The following is a 19,523-nucleotide window of genomic DNA, read 5'->3' as shown; positions in this document are numbered from 1 at the left end:
AGAGAGAGAGAGAGAGAGAGAGAGAGAGGTCCTCCATCCAATGGTTCACTCCCCAGATGGCAGCAACAGTTGGAGCTGCGCCGATCTGAAGCCAGGAGCCAGGAGCTTCTTCTGGGTCTCCCACGCGGGTGCAGGGGCCCAAGGACTTGGGCCATCTTCTACTGCTTTCCCAGGCCACAGCAGAGAGCTGGATTGAAAATGGAGCAGCCAGGTCTCGAGTTGGTACCAATATGGGATGCTGGCGCTTCAGGCCAGGGCTTTAACCCACTGCACCACAGCACCGGCCCCTCAAACCAATGATTAAGCATGTTATACTAGGGCCCGGCACTGTGGCGTAGAAGGCTCAAGTCCCAGCTGCTCCACTTTTAATTCAGTTCCCTCTAATGGCCTGGGAAAAGCAGCAGAAGATGGTCCAAATGCTTGGGCCCCTGAACCTGCATGGGAGGCCCAGAAGATGCTCCTGGCTCCTGGCTTCCACCTGGCCCAGGCCCAGCCATTTTGTCCATTTGAGAAGTAAGCCAGTGGATGGGAGATCTCTGTCTCTTTCTCTCCATCTCTGTCTGTATCACTGCCTTTGAAATGCATAAACAAATCTTTTTTTTTTTTTTTTTTTTTTTTTTTTTTTTTTTTTTTTGACAGGCAGAGAGGACAGTGAGAGAGAGACAGAGAGAAAGGTCTTCCTTTGCCGTTGGTTCACCCTCCAATGGCCGCCACGGCTAGCACGCTGCGGCCGGCGCACCGCGCTGATCCAAAGGCAGGAGCCAGGTGCTTATCCTGGTCTCCCATGGGGTGCAGGGCCCAAGTACTTGGACCATCCTCCACTGCACTCCCTGGCCACAGCAGAGAGCTGGCCTGGAAGAGGGGCATCCGGGACAGAATCCGGTGCCCCGATCGGGACTAGAACCCGGTGTGCCGGCGCCGCTAGGCGGAGGATTAGCCTAGTGAGCCACGACGCCGGCCTAACAAATCTTTTTAAAAAGTGTTATACTACCACAGTTTTAATAACCTGTGATTACTTTAAAATTTACTGTATATGGGTGAAAGTTCATTTTTCCCTTCAATTATTGTGTGTAGTCCTTGCCTATATTCCTTCTTTTTACTTGTTAAATTTATTTGGTGAAGCATTAAGCCATTTTACTATAATGTAAATTTAAAATATGTTATCTTAAAAAATTAAAGAAAGAGAGAGGGAGGGAGGGAAGAAGAGAATATTATTATATTCTTAGAATTGTATCTACAAACTATATCAAATCTGTAAAAATCTAATTAAAAATAAAAATCCTAAATATATATATATACACACATATATATATATATATAAATAAAACTGTTTCCATCACCTGCAGTTGCTAGCAAATTAGTAGGTAGAAAAGAGATTCATAAATATACAACACTCACACAATGTTTCTACTGATGGCTTTGTGGATTTTAGAGACTGCCCAAATGCTGGTACTAAAGGATAAAATATTAAACGTGATGGCTTCTGCAGCATAACAATCAATGTTTCTAGCCAAGATCATCTGCACACATTGCAAAAACCATGATAAATTAGCACTGACTATGTCCCATCCTGTGTAGTTTATTAAGCATTTTATATAAAAGAATATACATGCCCACCATCACCACGTGCATTCTGGAAATAAGAACTGCATCTTAAAATACATGAGATAATCTGAGGAGGGGCCAACTGGCCTATTTTATGAGCTCATCATTCTGGGCACTTTCAAACAGCAAAGCACGGCACCAACTTCACGGTAATCCTATCATCAAACTGCCTCCAAAATGACTTCATCTTCTGAACAAATTCTAGCTCTGTTGACTGATTGTACTGAACAACCCACGTATGAAACGCCAAAGGGCAGGAACATGAACTATACTGAACCTTCAATTCTGAAAGAAATTCCAAGTGGGTAGATGCAGGGGAGAAGTGGGGCAGAAGGGACACCTCAGAGTAGTAAAAAGTAACATGGGCACTTGTCATGTAATTTTCCATGGGAGGAAAAAAAAAAAACAACAACAACAACAACACTTGGCCTGGAAAACAGTGGAAATTTAAAAAGAGAAAAAAAAAATAGAGCTAGTTCTAGTACTTAGTGGCCCCAGGTCCTGTTCCTAAAAGGAATAACAAGATGAGAACGGCTTTAGGTGACCAAAGGTGTTTCCTCTTGCGGATTCAGAAGTATTCCTGGATTGTGCCAACAAAGAAATTCTACCCCTGAGACAGGCGTTTGGCACAACAGCTAAGGGGCCAACTGAGACACCTGCATCCTATATCGTAGAGCCCGGGTTTGAGTCCAACCTCTGCTTCAGATTCCGGCTTCCTGCGAATACATATGCTGGGAGGTAGATAATGACTCAACTACTTGGGTCCCTACCATCCATAGGGAAGACTCAGACAGAGTTCTTGGCAGCTGACTTCAGTTTGAATCAGCCCCATCTGTCATGGGCATTTGTGGAGTGAACCACCAAACGAAAGAGCTTGCCCTCTCTCTTCTCTTCCTTTCAAATATAAATAAATGAATAATTTTTTCAAAAAATAAATTCAGGGTCCAGCACTTGGCGCAGCGGGTTAACACCCTGGCCTGAAGCGCTGGCATCCCATATGGGCACTGGCTCGAGACCTGGCAGCTCCACTTCCAAACCATCTCACTGCTATGGCCTGGGAAAGCAGTAGAAGACAGCCCAAGTCCTTGGGCCCCTGCGCCTGCGTGGGAGACCAAGAAGCTCCTGGTTCCTGGCTTCGGATCAGTGCAGCTCCGGCCATTGCTGCCAACTGGGGAGTGAACCAGCAGATGAAAGCCCTCTCTCTCTCTTTCTCTCTGCCTCTCCTCTCTCTGTAACTGACTTTCAAATAAATAAATAAATCTTAAGAAAAATAAATTCAACCTTGCATAATAATAATAATCTTAATTTCTAGGAATTATCTATGCAGGGCAAAGTCTCAGTCAGACACGGATAAATTTTGGTTTGGGGCACAATTTGGAACTCTGGGTCACAACGTAGCTTTGTTCTCCCCATTTTGGGGGACTCTGGGTTGAGTCACTTAGTACTCACTCTGATCCCTTCTTTGTCTATTTCTACTACGGAAGCTGGAGACAAAGGTCCATTCCCAGAGGTTCTTGCCACAAAGCATGGCCAAAGAATTCAGTAGAAAGATTCAGGGGCCCGGCACCATGGCTCACTTGGTTAATCCTCCACCTGTGGCGCCAGCATCCCATATAGGCGCCGGGTTCTAGTCCCAGCTGCTCCTCTTCCAGTCCAGCTCTCTGCTGTGGCCCGGGAAGGCAGTGGAGGATGGCCCAAGTGCTTGGGCCCCTGCACTCGCATGGGAGACCAGGAAGAAGCACCTGGCTCCTGGCTTCGGATCGGCACAGTGCCAGCTGTAGCAGCCATTTGGGGAGTGAACCAACGGAAGGAAGACCTTTCTCTCTGTCTCTCTCACTGTCTATAACTCTACCTGTCACATAAATAAAAATATAAAATAAAAAATAATTTTAAAAAAAAGAAAGATCCAGGAGAGAGAATTCTTCATCATAAGAAGACAGACTCTTGAGTAGAGAGCAATTTTTCTTCTTCCCTCTTTTCCCTGCGTCATCCACAGAGTAGCTCAAGGCACAGCCATGGCCACATGGGAAAATTGAGGCCACTGCCACGGCTGATGATAGTGGAGTCAAGGCAGATGCATGGCGCTGGGCTCCTTGTGACCTGGAGCAGCTCCTGAGGCCCAGACTGCTGGGCCTCAGAGTCCTATTCACTGAGGATTACACCCCCGGCGTAAGCCGCTCTATATTTGGGTTTCTGTTCATGGCAGCCAAATACATTCCTGCCTGTAAAAGTCAGCAATACAACAAACCCCTGGAGCTCTGTTTTAAGTTATCAATGATCAACCTAACAAAACCCCACAAGTCTTCACAGAGATAAGACCTAGTGCGAGTGCTGACTCCACGTCCGTAGGTGCAGGGTTTCAGTGCCCACTGGTGGCCCGCTCAGAGGCCCCTCCAGTGGGCAGAGTGAGGACCCCAATTCAGGCTAGTGCTGAAGCAGGTCCTGAGCCCTCTACTGCCCAGCTACACAACTTCTGAGGGGCTTTCTCAAATTGTCTGAAAGCACTTCAAACTCGTTTGTGTTCTTTCACGCAAGCATAATGGTCCTAACAAACTTCCTGATGTTTTAAAGGAAGACTTGTGCTAAAAAATAAACCAAAGGGCCGGCGGTAGGTTAATCCTCTGCCTGCAGTGCCAGCATCCCTATGGCCACTGGTTCTAGTCTCAGCTGTTTCACTTCCAGTCCAGCTCTCTGCTGTGGCCTGGGAAAGCAGTAGAAGATGGCCCAAGTCCTTGGGCCCCTGCACCTGTTGGGAGACCTGGGGGAGGCTCCTGGCTCTTGGCTTCAGATCAGCTCAGCTCTGGCCATTGTGGCCAACTGGGGAGTGAACCAGCACTTGGAAGACTTTTCTCTCCCCCACCCCCCATCTCACTGTGTTTAACTCTACCTCTCAAATAAATAAAATCTTAAAAATAAATAAATAAATCAAACCCCACTATCAAAAAAATTTATTTACATGCACTTTTTTAAAAATTAAAAGGCTTGGGGACCGGCATTGTGATACAGCAGGTTAAGACATTGCCACCCATTTCAAGTCCCAGCTGCTCTGCTTCCAATCCACTTCCCTACGAATGTGCCTGGGAAAGCAGCAGCAGATGGTCCAAGTGATTGGGTCCCTGCCACCCACATGGAGGCATGGATGGAGTTCCGAGATCCTGGCTTCAGCCTGGCCCAGTCCAGCCATTGCAGCCATTTGGGGAGTGAATCAGCAGATTTTTTAATAAAACATAAATAAATAAATAAATAAAAATTAAAAGTCCTAGAAAGCATTTGCTTTCAAGTGTTTTTGCTTTTACCTTTTATTTATTTGGGGGACTGAGACAGCCGGAGAGAGTACTCCATCTGCTGCTTCACTCCCCCAGTGCCTGCCATGGCCTGGGACAGGCCGCAGCTGGGCAGAAGGAAATGAGCCATGAGTGGCAGGAAGCCAATTGCCTGAGCCATCGCCACTGCCTCCCAGGATCTGCATCAGCAGGAAACTGGAGTAGGGAGCCAGAGCCAGGCAGCAAAGCCTGGCACTCCCATGTGGGGTCTTAACTGGTTTCTACCCTCTAGGAGATACGCCCAGCTCTGCTTTCTAGCATCTGAAATCTTCAACCACCACATGGGCGGTGCTGCCGCTGCTGCTGCTGCTGCTGCAACAGTGCTCCTGAGCACCACTTGCCTGGCCCTGGGCTAAGTATTTCACACGCATCCCCTCGTTCAGGGCTCACAGCATCCCCGTAAGGAAGCACTGTTGTTATCCACGTTTTACACGTGACCAAAGGCTTCAGCACAGCATTTTATTTTGAAAAAGCCTCTTTCTAGACACCAATGAATGACTCAAGTTCAGAGCACCTTATAATTAGAAAAGGGATGCACCAACTCTGCTGCTAGTGTTTGGTAAAAATATCAGAAGTGAACAGCTCAGGACCAAGGAATGAAAAATACAATTACAGCTAAACAGAGTGAAAAGCCCTCTCATCCCAAATAAAATCTAAAAGCCCACACTTCTGTCTCCCAGCGTGTTACTCAGCGTGTACTCACCTACCTTCACAAGGGCAGATATACTCTGCATATTGCAGGCCACCAGAAGCCCAACAATAATATTTAGATAGCTGTGAATGCTCAGTAATCACAAGACCACTGAATTCACTTTCCAATATACTGGATGTTCATTTCCAACCTAAGAATGTGCCCTTTATACATTAAGGTTCACAATGAATATTGTTAGTCATATATTCAGCACTTCTTGTGTGGCCAGCACGTGTTGCTCTTGCCTAGATCTTTTTTCTCTCTTGTCGCAACCAACTCAGAATGGAAGCACTACTGTGAATTCCCCTTGTACAAGAACAGGGTGACAGGTGATGAATTTCCCAAGCTCCCTGTTCAAAGGTAACACCAACATTCAAATTCAGGTCTGGCCCACAGCCCCGTGTCCCCACCCACTAAGTTCCCTAAACTACTTGATTTGTTCTTGGTTCTTAGCCTTGAATTAACCATGGCTAGAAAACTCTACTCACTGAAGGTTCGCTCTTCATCTCCGCTTCCAGTACTCCCCCATCTTCACTCAGTTCCACTTCCAATTCCTTCCTGCTCCCACAACACTAAGATTACTATCTGTTCACCAAATCATCTGACAATCTTCACTGAAATCTGCTGAATTCAACAGATAACATCACTATAACTGCTCCCCATACTTTCAATCAATGATATGAGGATCTCTGTTTCAGTGGCTACCTGTGCTACTCAGGAACGCAGTTCTGCCTACCATTGCAAAAATACAACATGGTTTTTACCATCACTAGTGGCAGTATCTTAAAAGTGCACCACACGCCAATGTCTGTTCATGAAAATGAGCCATTTCCTTCATTGTTAATACTCTCTATTAACCTACTGAACACAGGGATTCAGAACCCTGGAAATGCCTATCCTTCTAAATTTCATGGGGGAGTTTTTCTATTTCGTGGTACACATAAATGTTTTCCAATGTAAAAAGAAAGGAATTAATACAGGAAACCTGCATTTGCCTCTCAGGACTCGGCAAACACCAAGATTTCCTACTGTCCCCTAGGCTTACCTCTATAAACTCTCTTCCCTCTTTTCATATCAAAACTCACATTTAATTCATTTAAATGAATCACCACTATTACCTTACATGAGCATGAAACCTAAATTTTAAAAATTTATATTAAAGAAATTAAATTTTTTTCTTTATAATTAAAAATGCTGTCCATGGTATCCACCCATCAAAAAGGCTGTTCCACTCATCAAAAACCTAAACTCTATGTAAAGTCTCATTTATAAAAACATTGACTAACAACATTGACAAACTTCATTTGGAGTCTAACAAAAATGTCAAATATGCTGCACAGCTATTCCAAAGTAGCAATTAGATGGGAAAAAAACACCAATAAAATGAGTGACTTTTCCCCACATTTCCAGCCTGGTGGTTTTTATGTGTACCGATTCTTTTAAGATTCAATGATCATCCAAGAATGGTATTTCATTCCTTTGACTACTACCCTACTGCCCACATTTTAATCTCACTGAATTTTTGGTCCACTGCATAGAAGAATTTCTCTAGTAATAAAAATACAACCCATTAAAGATTAACCTGCCCCCAGGACAGTCTCTCTGAAAACAAATTCCAAGCACAGTAATCATCAATTTACACCGTGAAGATTTAAAGGCCTTACAGTTGTACTTATTTTAAGATGACTTAAATTAGAAAACAGCACATACTTTAAGGGTACAGTAAAGAGAAAAATGGCAAATCCAAATTCATAATATCATCATTTCAGCAAGGCAAACACAGACTCTACTCCTCATTTTTCAAATAAAAAGTTTTCTACCCAAGAATATGTGGCACTACCAGAACGCTTGCTGACTTGCCAGACTTCCTACATCAGTTTCTATCTATTTTACTTATACAATTATGGGACTGCAAAATTTATATTCCTGAACTATTTACTGAATATATACTATATGTCATAAATTGTGGCCAGCACTGGAAATTGTTGACACCTGTGATGTAATATTTATTATTAATAATAAATGCAACTGATATTTATGAAGCTTTTATCACTTACCAACACAAAACGCAAGGTTTAACTTTCAGCCATTATCTTTTTCAATCCTCACAAACCCTAACATCAGCCTCATTTTACAGATGGGCAAACAGAGGCCAGAGAAACGCCCAGATTTCCCAAGGTCCTCTAGGGATTTGAACCCAGGTCTGAGGAATTCACACCTGCTATAAATACCTCCTACATACTTAGTCTAATTCCCTCAGTTATGGTGGCTCTCCACCACTCAACAGTGGGAAGCACATAAAATGTCTGGAACACTGTGCACCGGGTTCTATTGTCAAATGTGTTTCAACTTTACTTTCTCAGAAAGGATCATTCACTTATTGGTGATTCTGTAAAGTTAATCAGTGTAGTATGCTCAGTCATTAATATTTTTAAAGATTTATTTATTTGAAAAGCTCAGTGAGATACAGAGAAAGATCTTCCGTCTGCTGGTTCACTCCTCAAACGCCGGACAGAGCCAAGAACTCCAACTGGGTCTCCTACACAGGTGTCAAGAATCTCAGCACTTTGACCATCATCCAACATCCGCTGCCATCCCAGGTGACTTCCTGGGGAGCTGGATCGGAAGCAGAGGAGCCTGGACACAAACTGAACCCGCACTCCAATATGAGAAACCAGTGTTCCCAGCAGGGGTTTAACCCACTGCACCACAATGCCAGCCCCATGAATATCTAGCTATCTGTTACTGAAGAAATGTTAACTCTGTTAACCTGTTGAAGAAATTTTATCGCTGCAAAACAACGTTAAACCATCTCATGTCAGAATATCCTATCTACCTAGGGCACAGCCTTCAAGTTAAAAAAAAAAATGACTCCCCATATTTCACTTTATTCAAAATGCAAACGGAGTGATTCAAAAAGGAATTCCACTTCTAAACCTCAGATTATATACGTGGGCTTCCCAGAAGCTACTATCACTGTCATTTCTTCTTTGTGCACAGGTAAAATAGGTAAGAATGAGGAGTCTTATTACAAAAAAAAAAAAATCTTACAAGAAATCTTTCACCTCACTAGTAGAAAACAAATCGAAAACTTGCTAAAAACCAAAATATGAGCCCTTATCAGCTCAATCCAAACAATCTCGAAATATTTTTCTAGCATCAATTTAACATGTTATTTTACAATTAAAAATTTACAATTTATTTACAATTAAAAAAAAACCACAGAGCAAATGAAAAAGCTACAATGAGTTGCTGACATGCAACTGGGGTTTGAATATCCCAATCAGCACCACTGCATTCTTATTTGAACAATTTATCACAGAAGTTGCTGTCCTAACAAGTTAAATAATTTGGGGTGGGGGGGCAGAGGAAGGACAAGTATCAGGCATGCTGATCAATAAAAACAAGCAACAAGGGAGAGACAACACTGTAACACATCCAAAAACGCCTGCCAAACACTCTTGCTAGTTGTTTCCACCAAGTTATTGTTTTGGAAAACATGTTGTTCTCTCTTAAAATAACCCGCTTAATAGTTCTAAAAAGCCACTGCATTTCCACTGAGGTCTAAATCGCCCCCATACTGCGATACATTGACTGATAAAGTCAACGTTATGTTACGCAGGAAGCCACAAAAGAAAGTTGGGGATGTTCCAATCCTGCCGAGATAAAAGGGCCCTAAACTACTGAATGAATCGGCAGCGCCGGCCCTAGTAACACTCTCGCGGGGTCCTCTACACCCATCTCAAGAATGACACCCACGCATACTACCTCTTCTCCCGCCCTTGGACGTGGGACATGAGCCACCCTGGTAGCCTCGCTTACTACTAATTAAGATTTTTAAGGAAGGTCAAAACGACCTTGGACGCGTCGGTGTTCGCTCCAATCCTCGCATTACAAATGAGACTGTGTGTCCAGTACGGTTCAAGTTTTCCTGCCTGGGAAAGTCCCAGAGAAACTAAAGAGTTAAGGAGGGGGAAATCCCAAATTGTGAAAGACAGACTCAGACACCCAGAGCACAGGCAGATTTTTCAGAACTGAATGGAACTCCAGCCGTGTTTTATAAGCCTGTCGGAGGAGGAACACGCACTGCCCCGACTCTGCCGGCGCTCCCCTGCCGCCCCTTCGGCTCCGGCGGGGGTGGGGGCGGGAGCTCGCGTCTGCAGCCTTGACATCTGCAGAGCGTTTCCCACTGGCGAGACAAGGCCCCTCAGCTGGAGGAAGCGGGGACTGACAAGGGAGAGAGCGAAGCAGACAGGCACGCACAGGCGAGGATCCCGGGCTGCCAGGGAGCGGGGAGAGGCTCGCGGACTCCGGGCGGTCCGGGGTGTGCGGAAGGCACTGCCCGGGTGTCCCGACCAAGCGGGCATCTCCAGAGTACAAGGCAACTTGGGCGCACCGGTACCAACTCGGCCTGCGGCTTTTCTGAAGCCGGCCAAGTCAGCACAGGAGCCTCCGGCCCCTGGAGACCCGAGCGGCGTGGAAGGGTGGGGAGCCCCGCGAGGTCTCCGTTCCTGCGTGCGGGGAGGTCCGGGAAGGAGCCGGAGCCCGAGGGTGCGGGGGATGCCTACCTTGTAACATGGCCTCAAGTTTCTTCCTGTCCACGCGGAAGCGCTCCTCGCTCCACTCGGGGCTGTGCAGGGGCGCGCCGGCGACCAGGTCGTCCTCGGAGCCGGGCATGGGCGAATCGGTGCTGCGCTCACTGTTGGAGCCCGGGTCCGACTGCGCCGCCAGGTAGCCGGGCTCGCCCTGGGCGGCCATGGTGGGCGCGCGGCGCTCGGACTCCGGCTGCTGCTGCTGCCGCTGCTGCTGCCGCCGCTGCTCCCGCCGCCGCCGACGACGACGACGAGCTGCTTTCGCCGCCGCCTCCGCTGGCCCGCCGGGCTCGACTGGCTCCGCGCGCCGCGGCGCTACCTCGTCCTCCCGCAGCCGCCGCGACCGCCGCCGCCACGGAGGCCCCGGCGCATCCCAGCCACGGGCGCCGCCCACGCCGCCCGCCGCCCCGGGTCGCGGCCCGGGTCCTGGGCCAGTGGCTGCACCGCCCCCCGCCAGCAACGCCCGCGCGCAGTGAGCGCGCCGCGCCGCCCCGGCCTCCATCCGCAGGGCTCCGGCGCCCCCTCCCCGCCCGCCACCCCTGCAGCCGCGCGCTCATTGGCCGGGGCGGCCCACGGGGAGCCGCGGCGGGCGGACGCGCGGGCGGGCGGCCCCTGGCGCTCACACACTCGCGCGCACACACCACGTACACACGGCCCCCTCGGCCCCTACGCGGACACCCGGTGGCCCCCGCACCTTTGCGGGCCTCCAAATGCAGACACCGGCCAAGTTCAAGTACAGCGGGCTCCGGAGATGCTCACACAACCCCTCTTCCATGAGCTCACACACACTCCCCCTAAGACTCACAGACCCCGCTGGTCCCACGAGCGCGAACAGGGGGAGGGAGAAAAGGGGCTTGCAGAAGAAAGCAACTCCACGGTGGACAGACAGCACCACGCACATGGCTCCCGCTGTCCTCTCCTGCGCCGGTGTCCCGACCCGGAGGCCTCCTCCCTGGGCCAAGTGGCCCGCTGCGCACGCTGGAGGGACAAGAGTCCTATTCTTTAATTCTAAGGGAAGGGGATTTTTTTTCCTTGAATGGTGCTCGAAAAGAGTCATTCTCTCTGTGATTCTCAAAGAATGAACCTCGCAGATTTAAAAAGCGAGGGGGGGGGGGGAGAAAGACGAGAGCAAAGGCTCAGGGGCTGCCGTGGTGATCAGCTGGGTGCAGCTGGCGTCTGAGCAGGACTCAGGCTGGTCAGGCTCTGAGGGCTCTGCTCTGCCCAGAATAGGTGGTGTCAGGGACCCCTGCCCCTCGCTGCTGGGCCAGCTCACCCTCTGCCTCTCTCAACCCTGGACGTGGAGCCCTGAGAAAGAGGAGACACATTGGACCTCTACTTTCGCAGTTCCTGGATTCATACCCTCTTTTGTTGAATGGACAAAAGGACAAGGTGTTTTTTTGCTCTCTGTGGGAAGGGGAATGGGGCCCGCAGTTTGTCACTGTTCCACTGGCCTTCGTGCAGTGCAAGCCATATCGGTTGCGCGGCCAGTGGGTAATCATGCAACATGCTGGAAGCAATTCGACATGTTCACAGGTTCCGCTGCCTCGTTGACAAGAACTGATTCTGTGCTTAGTACTGTGGGTTCTTCACAACAGAGGAAGAAACTGAGGCGGTGGGAAATTAAGTGACTTGACTGGGATCCCACAGCAGCAGCAGATGGAACCGGGAATCGAACCTAAGTCAGCGCGTCTGATACTGGATTTCTACAAAGCCCTGATCTGTTGGTAGAGAGCCCTCCTGCTTATCGCGGCGTCCTGGAGCACTGAGGGTAGAGGCGCAATTTCGCTGCTCTGATTCATCACCAAGGTTCTTCCTCTGAACTTGGGAACTGTTACTATGATGGTTAGAATTAGTGAGCAGGGCCCCATGTTCCCCAAGAGGACTTATTCTAGGAACATCCCCCACTGACTTGCATCAGGGCTGCTCATCCTCTTTCTCTATAACCAAGTATTTCGTGGACCCTATTATGTATCAGGACCTTGTTAGGCCCAAAGAACAGTGAGCAAAGATGGACACGATGCCTGTGCTCCTGGAGCCAACTATCTAGTGAGAAAGACAGGAAACTGACCAAAAATAAATACATTACACAAATATACAATTGTGCCTTAGTAAGCCTTATAAATAGGTATTAGTTAAGAGACAAGCAAACATACAATGTAGTCACTGGGTTCTCTAGGGGAAATCAGTGTAGGTGTCTTTCTTTTAAAAAGTGACTCTAGGGGCTGTGGCGCAGTGGGTTAATCCTCTGCCTGCAGTGCTGGCATCCCATATGGGCACCGGTTCTAGTCCCAACTGCTCCTCTTCCAATCCAGCTCTCTGCTATGGCCTGGGAAAGCAGTAGAAGATGGCCCAAGTCCTTAGGCCCCTGCACCCACGTGGGAGACCTGGAAGAAGCTCCTGGCTCTTGGCTTTGGATCAGCGCAGCTCCAGCCATTGCAGCCATCTGGTAAGTGAACCAACAGACAGAAGACCTTTCTCTCTGTCTCTCCCTCTCACTGTCTATAACTCTACCTCTCAAATAAATAAATAAATAATTTTTTTAAAAAAAAAAGTGACTCTGGAACGCATAACACAAGTTTGAGAAGAAATGAGGCAAGAAAGGGAAAGAAGAGTCGTTCCTGAAAATGATCATTGATCACAATAACATCTCTGAAGATAGATACTACAATTATCCATTTATTTATTTTATTTATTTTTATTTTATTTGAAAGGCAGGGAGGATAAGCACTTCCATCCACTGGATCTCTCTCCATATGCCTGTAGGAGCCAGGGCTAAGGTAGGCCAAAGTCAGGAACCGTGCTCCCATGTGGGTGGCAGGGACCCAACTATTTGACTCATCATCTGCTCCTCCCAGGATGCGCATTAGCAGGAAGTTAGATCAGAAGCAGAGGAACCAGGACTCAAAGCAGGCATCACAAGCCATGTCTAAACTGCTGCACCAAACGTGCAGCCTTCTTCATTCTATAGTTGGAAAAGGGAAAACAAATATTGTCCAACAACTTGTAGAATCAGAATTTGAAACCAAGCAAATCTCCCTTGAAAATTAGACTTCAGGTATTTTGCGCTTAGCCAATAAGCTGCTTTGGCGTTAGTACAAGCAAAGACCTACGACAGCAGGAGGCAGCACACATCCCCCCACTGAAGAACCTGAAAGAAGGCCAGCGTTGCTGTTACAAGAACACAAGAAATCAGACGACATTAACCAAAACAGGAGATGTAAGAGGTAGACTATGTAAGCACAAATTAAGGAGATTTAGTCTCCATTCTTAGACCTAAAAGAAGCCACAGAGAGGTTTTAAGTAAAAGATGATGGACATAGATTTGCATTTTTTTAAAAAAATGACTGTAGATGTAGTGTAGAGATTAGATTGAGGGACAAGAATAGTAGTCAGATGAATGAAGAGACTACAGAGGAAATTTAGGTAGGAAATGTTGGAAACTTACCTATTTACTGAAGATGGAGGGAGGTGAAAGGATTTCAGAAATATTTCAATGGTGAGTAGCAACAACTGGATTGGTAGTGGATTGAATATGGGGAGATAGAAAAGAGAATGTTGAGATTTTCTCTAGGGTTCTGGTAAGCACAATTGAGAAGAGAGGTGCCCTTAACTGAAATAAGGGACCATTGCAGGAGAGATCATGAAGTCCAACTGGCCATGTTGAGTATTCATCGCCTTTGTTAAGTATGCAATTGGATATGTGGGTCTGGGGTTCAGTAAAGAGATCTTAGCTGAAGATAAAAATGTGTTATTTATTTGCTTATAGCTGATAACTCTAGCCATATGCATGAATCTCTTTTTCTAGGAAAAGAGAAGAAAGAAGAAAAGAGAAGCAAAAGAAGGCCTTTCAAAAATCCCAACATTTAGTGGTTGAGAAGAGGACAGTGTAATATGAAACAAGATAGAAGCAGCAGTAAAAGAGGACTGTCAAAACAAAACAAGTAAGGATTTTTCACGCAAGCCTAGAAAAAAGACCCTTTCAAAAAGAAATCTATGATCATCTGTATAGAATAAGGAAGTCACTAAGACTTTAGCAAGAATGCCAGAATTGAGTGATTGAGGAGTGACTATAGCTAATAAAATGTGCAAAGATAACTCTTCGAAAGGAATTTGGCTGATGAGGAAAGGAAGAGAGAGCAATAGCTGAAGGATAAAGGCAGGAGTGGGGAGCTGGCTGTCGTTCACTGGTTGGTTGGTTCACTGCTGTGTTATATGATGGATTTCATTGTTTTCAAGGTTTGAGAATATTTTTAAATGACTGGAGGGGTGCAGTGGTTAAGATGCTTCTTGGGGCCGGCACCATAGCTCAATAGGCTAATCCTCCGCCTAGAGGCACCGGCACACCGGGTTCTAGTCCCAGTCAGGGTGCCGGATTCTGTCCCGATTGCCCCTCTTCCTGTCCAGCTCTCTGCTATGGCCTGGAAGGGCAGTGGAGGATGGCCCAAGTGCTTGGGCCCTGCACCCACGTGAGAGGCCAGGAGAAGCACCTGGCTCCTGCCTTCTGATCAGCTCAGTGTGCTGGCTGCAGCACACCAGCCGCAGCGGCCATTGGAGGATGAACCAACAGCAAAAAGGAAGACCTTTCTCTCTCTCTCTCTCACTGTCCACTCTGCCTGTTAAAAGAGAGAGAGAGAGAGAGAGAGAGAGAGAGAGAGAGAGAGAGATGCTTCTTGGGGCACCCATATCCCATTTCAGAGTGTCTGGTTTGAGTCCCGGCTCCTCTGCTTCCAATCCAGCTTTCCGCTAATAAAAGCCCTGAAAGGCAACAGATGATGGTTCAAGCTCTTGGGTCCCTGTCACCCACATCAGTGACCCAGAGTGAGTTCTGGCCACCTAGCTTCAGTCTGACCCGGCTCTGGCTGCTGTAGGCGTTTGGGGAATGAACTAAGAGATGGAAGATCTCTGTCTTTCTCTCTCTCACTCTTGCTCTCTCTTACCCTCTCTTTCTCTCCCTCTCTTTCAAATAAAATTCAAATCAGTAAATAAACATTAAAATTAAAATGAGCAGAAAAGATCCAGTTGAGGGACTGGCATTGTGGCATAGCTTGTAAAACTGCTGCTTACACTGCCGGCATCCCACATGGGTGCCAATTCAGGTCCCAGCTGCTCCACTTCCAATCCAGCTCCCCGCTGTGGCCTGGGAAAGCAGTAGAAGATGACCCAAGTCCTTAGGCCCCTGCACCCACATGGGAGACCCAGAAGAAGCTCCTGGCTCCTGGCTTCAGAATGGTGCAGCTCCAGCTGTTGCAGCCATTTGGGGAGTGAACCAGTGGATGGAAGACCTTTCTCTCTCTCTCCCTCTCTCTTCCCCTGTCTCTCTGTAACTCTGCCTTTCAAATAATTAAATAAATAAATATTTAATGAAATAAAATAGTTGTTTTGTCAAGTGTCTTTACTTCTTGTAGTCTACTCCGGTGATAGTTGTCTTTTGCCATTTCCATATTTTTGTTTTCTTCTTTTGTTAATTTTAGATGTGATTCAGATAAAATAGGAGTGGGAATATACCTGCAATATTTGTACGTTTTTCCCATGCCAGTATTTATCATGCTTCGCACAAGTTCTGTTATAGTATTTTCAAAGTGGGGCCAGCACTGTGGCATAGTGGGTAAAGCCGCTGCCTGCAGTGCCAGCATCCCATATGGGCACCGGTTCAAGTCGCGGCTGCTCCACTTCTGATCCAGCTCTCTGCTATGGCCTGGGAAAGCAGTAGAAAATGACAGAAGTCCTTGGGGCCCTGCACCTGCATGGTAAACCAGGAAGAAGCTCCTGGCTCCTGGCTTCAGATCAGATTGGCCCAGCACCAGCTGTTGCAGCCATTTGGGGAGTGAACGAGTGGATGGAAGACCTTTCGCTCTCTCTCCGCCTCTGCCTCTCTGTAACTCTGCCTTTCAAATAAAATAAATAAATCCTTTAAAAAAAAAGATCCAGTTGACAGAAATTGGAACAATGTTAAATGGCTTTGAGAGAATGAACAGACTAGATCCCAAGACACAAGGAAAGGAAAACAGTTCATTAGAAGGTGAATAAGATGGGTACAAACGTGGGCTAATTTGGTTTCATTTCTAGAACAGAAGAGAATTCCCATCTGATGCCTTTTTTTCCCAAAAAAGTGAAATTCAAGGTTTTCTGCTTAGACTGTGAAGGAAGGCAAACTCACAGAGGCTTGAGTGGAGTAGAGAAGTTTTGTTATGTTTTGTGAGAAGTTTAAAAATAGACTTTTGTATCAGTAAAAGGATGAATTGGCCCTGTTGAGAGTCCAGCTGGTGTTAACAACCATACATTTATAATGGGATGACCCATGTGTCCTATAACTTTCCCCAATACAGCTGAGATCTGTGAGCACAGGCATAAGGAAAACATAGGACTTCCATCAAGTGGATGCAGCACCAGAAGCCAGAAGGCAAATGAATGATGCCTGATAAAAATAATTGCCAATGTAGACAATTACACCCAGCAAAACTATCAACCAAGCATGAAGCTAAAACTCATTCTCAGGTGTGAGATACCGCAAAGAAATTCATTTTCCTTACACCCTAAGGTAGCTACTGAAGATTGTGTACCACCAAAATGAGATTAAGTCAACATGAAGAGAAAACATAGAATATGCAAAGCAAGAGCTCTAACTCGCAGTTGAGGCAAAGGCTTTCCTCAGGGTGAAGATAAAAGAAGAAACTCCCAGGGTCAGAACTCTAAGGGTGTAAGTTTCTTCTGGACTGAACAAATAGAATTAGTGAAGAAATGAACATATTCAGAGGAGATCGAGACAGTTGGTGAAGACTTTGGGATCAGTGATTGGTTCATTGAAAATTGGCACCAAAGACAAAGACAAGTGTTAACTCTATCATAAAATATTATGCAGAAAAGTCAAAGTAATAGAGTATGCAACATAGCTGAGCCATAACTAGCATTTATATAGCTACATAAAGTAAACCATGGATAAAGATGTAACCTAAGTTATAAACTGAGTAGAGATTTCAGGGACCGGGAATATGCATGCATGTAGCAGAGACTTTGGGGGAAAACAATGATGAAAAATGAAACCTCAAATGCTCTAAGGAAACATAAATAGATAATCTATAATTTTTAAAAATCAAGAAGTAGCAATATAAGCATATGATTTAGAGATATAGAAATAGAATCAGGTTGCGTCAAGCATTTAGTCTGATGATTGGGATTCCTACATCCCAAGTTAGAGATGGGGATTGAGTCCCAGCTCCCAATCTTAACTCTAGCTTCCTACTTAGGCAGATGCTGTGAGGCAAGGGTGATGGCTCAAGCCCTTGGCCGCCTGCCACCCACATAGGATTCCTGTATTGAATTCTCAGTTCCTGGCCTTGGATTAGCTGTTGCAGGGGTCTGGTGAGAGAAACAGTGAATGGAAGCCTACTCGTTCACTCTGGCTATATGTGTGTGTGTGTGTGTGTGTGTGTGTGTGCCCTTATGCCTCTCTAATTAATTAATTTAAAAAAGGAGTAGAATCAAGCTAAAGGTTTTGGAAGTGGTTGCTTATTATAGGAAATGAGAAATGGAGGCTAGACATATGGTACATCTGTTTCTTATGTGTATTATAGAATGATTTGATTCTTTCAAACATATCAGTGCACAACTTTAATTTCAGAACAAATGAAGTAGCATGTGCTTATTGTACAGTTATTGAAATGACAAACAGCAGAATCTTGAATTCATGACTCCTGAGTTCTATACTGTTTCTACAGAAATCAAACCAGAATTAAATTAATTCACAAACTTTATTTTAATACAATAAAATAATATAAAATAAAAGAGTACAAAAAATAAACTTTATTTAATACAATAAAGCTTATATGCTTTGATTTTGTCTTCCCATTTCCTTTAAGAAAATAATAATTCTTTTTTTTTTTTTTTTGACAGTCAGAGTTAGACAGTGAGAAAGAGACAGAGAGAAAGGTCTTCCTTCCATTGGCTCACCCCCTAAATGGCTACCACGGTCGGTGCTGCGCTGATCCAAAGCCAGGAGCCAGGTGCTTCCTCCTGGTCTCCCATGCGGATACAGGACCCAAACACTTGGGCCATCCTCCACTGCCTTCCCGGGCCACAGCAGAGAGCTGGACTGGAAGAGGAGCAACCAGGACTAGAACCCGAGGTGCCAGCACCGCAGGCAGAGGATTAGCCTAGTGAGCCATGGCGCCAGCCAGAAAATAATAATTTTCAACACACTTGGAGTATATGAGCATATCAAAGGCCAAGAAATCAATTATGTAGGGTTTTTTTTTTTTTTTAATGGAGTAGAGCACTCAAAAGAAAAAAAAATCTTTGAGGGGTGGGCATTTGGCTTAGTGATTAAGATACAACTTGGGATGCCTGCAGCCCATTTTGGAGTGCCTGGATTTGAGTTCTAGCTCCACTCCCAATTTCCGCTTCCTCCTAATGCATACCCTGAGAGGCAGCACACAATGGCCCAAGTATTTGGATCCCTACCACCCGCATGGAAGAACCTAGATTGACTTCCCAGCCCTAGGCTTCTGCCTGGCCCAGCCCTGGCTGTTACAGGCATCAGGGGAGTGAAGCAACAGACAGAAGCTATCTCTCTGTCTCTTCACTTCTCAAATTAATTAATTAATCAATTTTTAAAGCATTGGGAAAAATTTAAATAACTAAGATCACATCATATCTTCAAAGCCATAAAATATGAAAACCAATACTGATTTTTGGAAAATGACATGTAAGAATTATGTCTACTTTACAAACACACAACTAACCATGATCACTGGTAACCCAATGGAAAAGCTCGTCATGGAATGAAAATGGATGGGTACTTTTCTCTAGGCACTGTTTCCATGAAATAATTTCTCCTAAAGCAGAATACGAAAATATTGATCCTCAAGTTATGTATTTTTATAATAGATTCAGAAGTCTATATTAAAACTATTTTTCTGTTTTAATTTAAAACTTTGGCATTTTAATTATGTTTGAATAATCTCAACATATGGCCCGATATGAGTATTATTCAATTCCATCAAATGGCTTAAAGCTTTTGGCAAGCCTCCCCTGGGCAATCCCACCTCATTTTCTTCTTGCATTTCACACTCCAACAATACTGAACTATTTGTAATTCTCCATATCATCTCGCTGTCTCATCTTAAGCTCTTTGCAAAGAATGTTCCTCAGCCTGGAATATTCTAATTTTGTTCTCTTGGCCTTCACAAACACCCTGCTCCAAACTGATTTAGATTCTGTTCATCTTTTGTTTCCAGTAAATATTGGGTTTATTCCTATTAAAGCAATTGTTTTTGCATGTGTTATTTCCTTCATCGTCGTCGTCGTCATCATCAT

The 19,523-nt window shown here is 45.7% G+C and overlaps 1 protein-coding gene and 2 long non-coding RNA genes across 4 annotated transcripts in view; 1 reads left to right on the top strand and 2 right to left on the bottom strand.

Annotated features, from left to right (window-relative positions):
• Positions 1-10,751, bottom strand: part of BICC1 (BicC family RNA binding protein 1) — a 336,500-nt gene extending 325,749 nt beyond the window's left edge. The window contains exon 1 of one of the 2 annotated variants that reach the window (XM_051823885.3): positions 10,188-10,751. In XM_051823885.3, coding sequence (XP_051679845.2) covers positions 10,188-10,713 — 526 coding nt within the window. In that variant the 5' untranslated portion in view covers positions 10,714-10,751. The remainder of the gene's footprint in view (positions 1-10,187) is intronic. The other variant, XM_070057685.2, reaches the window with a different exon arrangement.
• Positions 1-19,523, bottom strand: part of LOC149121989 (uncharacterized) — a 473,114-nt gene that overhangs the window by 344,492 nt on the left and 109,099 nt on the right. The window lies entirely within an intron of this gene.
• LOC127484209 (uncharacterized) lies at positions 10,904-15,582 on the top strand. The gene is made up of 2 exons (XR_011382391.2): positions 10,904-12,657; positions 14,017-15,582. It is a non-coding gene; the product is annotated as an uncharacterized LOC127484209 (long non-coding RNA).

This window comes from Oryctolagus cuniculus, chromosome 15, assembly GCF_051225735.1.
Source record: "Oryctolagus cuniculus isolate XC-2025 breed Fujian yellow rabbit chromosome 15, ASM5122573v1, whole genome shotgun sequence".
NCBI classification, from domain to species: Eukaryota; Metazoa; Chordata; class Mammalia; order Lagomorpha; family Leporidae; genus Oryctolagus; species Oryctolagus cuniculus.
Note: the sequence above shows the minus strand (reverse complement) of the source record. Positions and strands in the feature narration are given on the sequence as shown.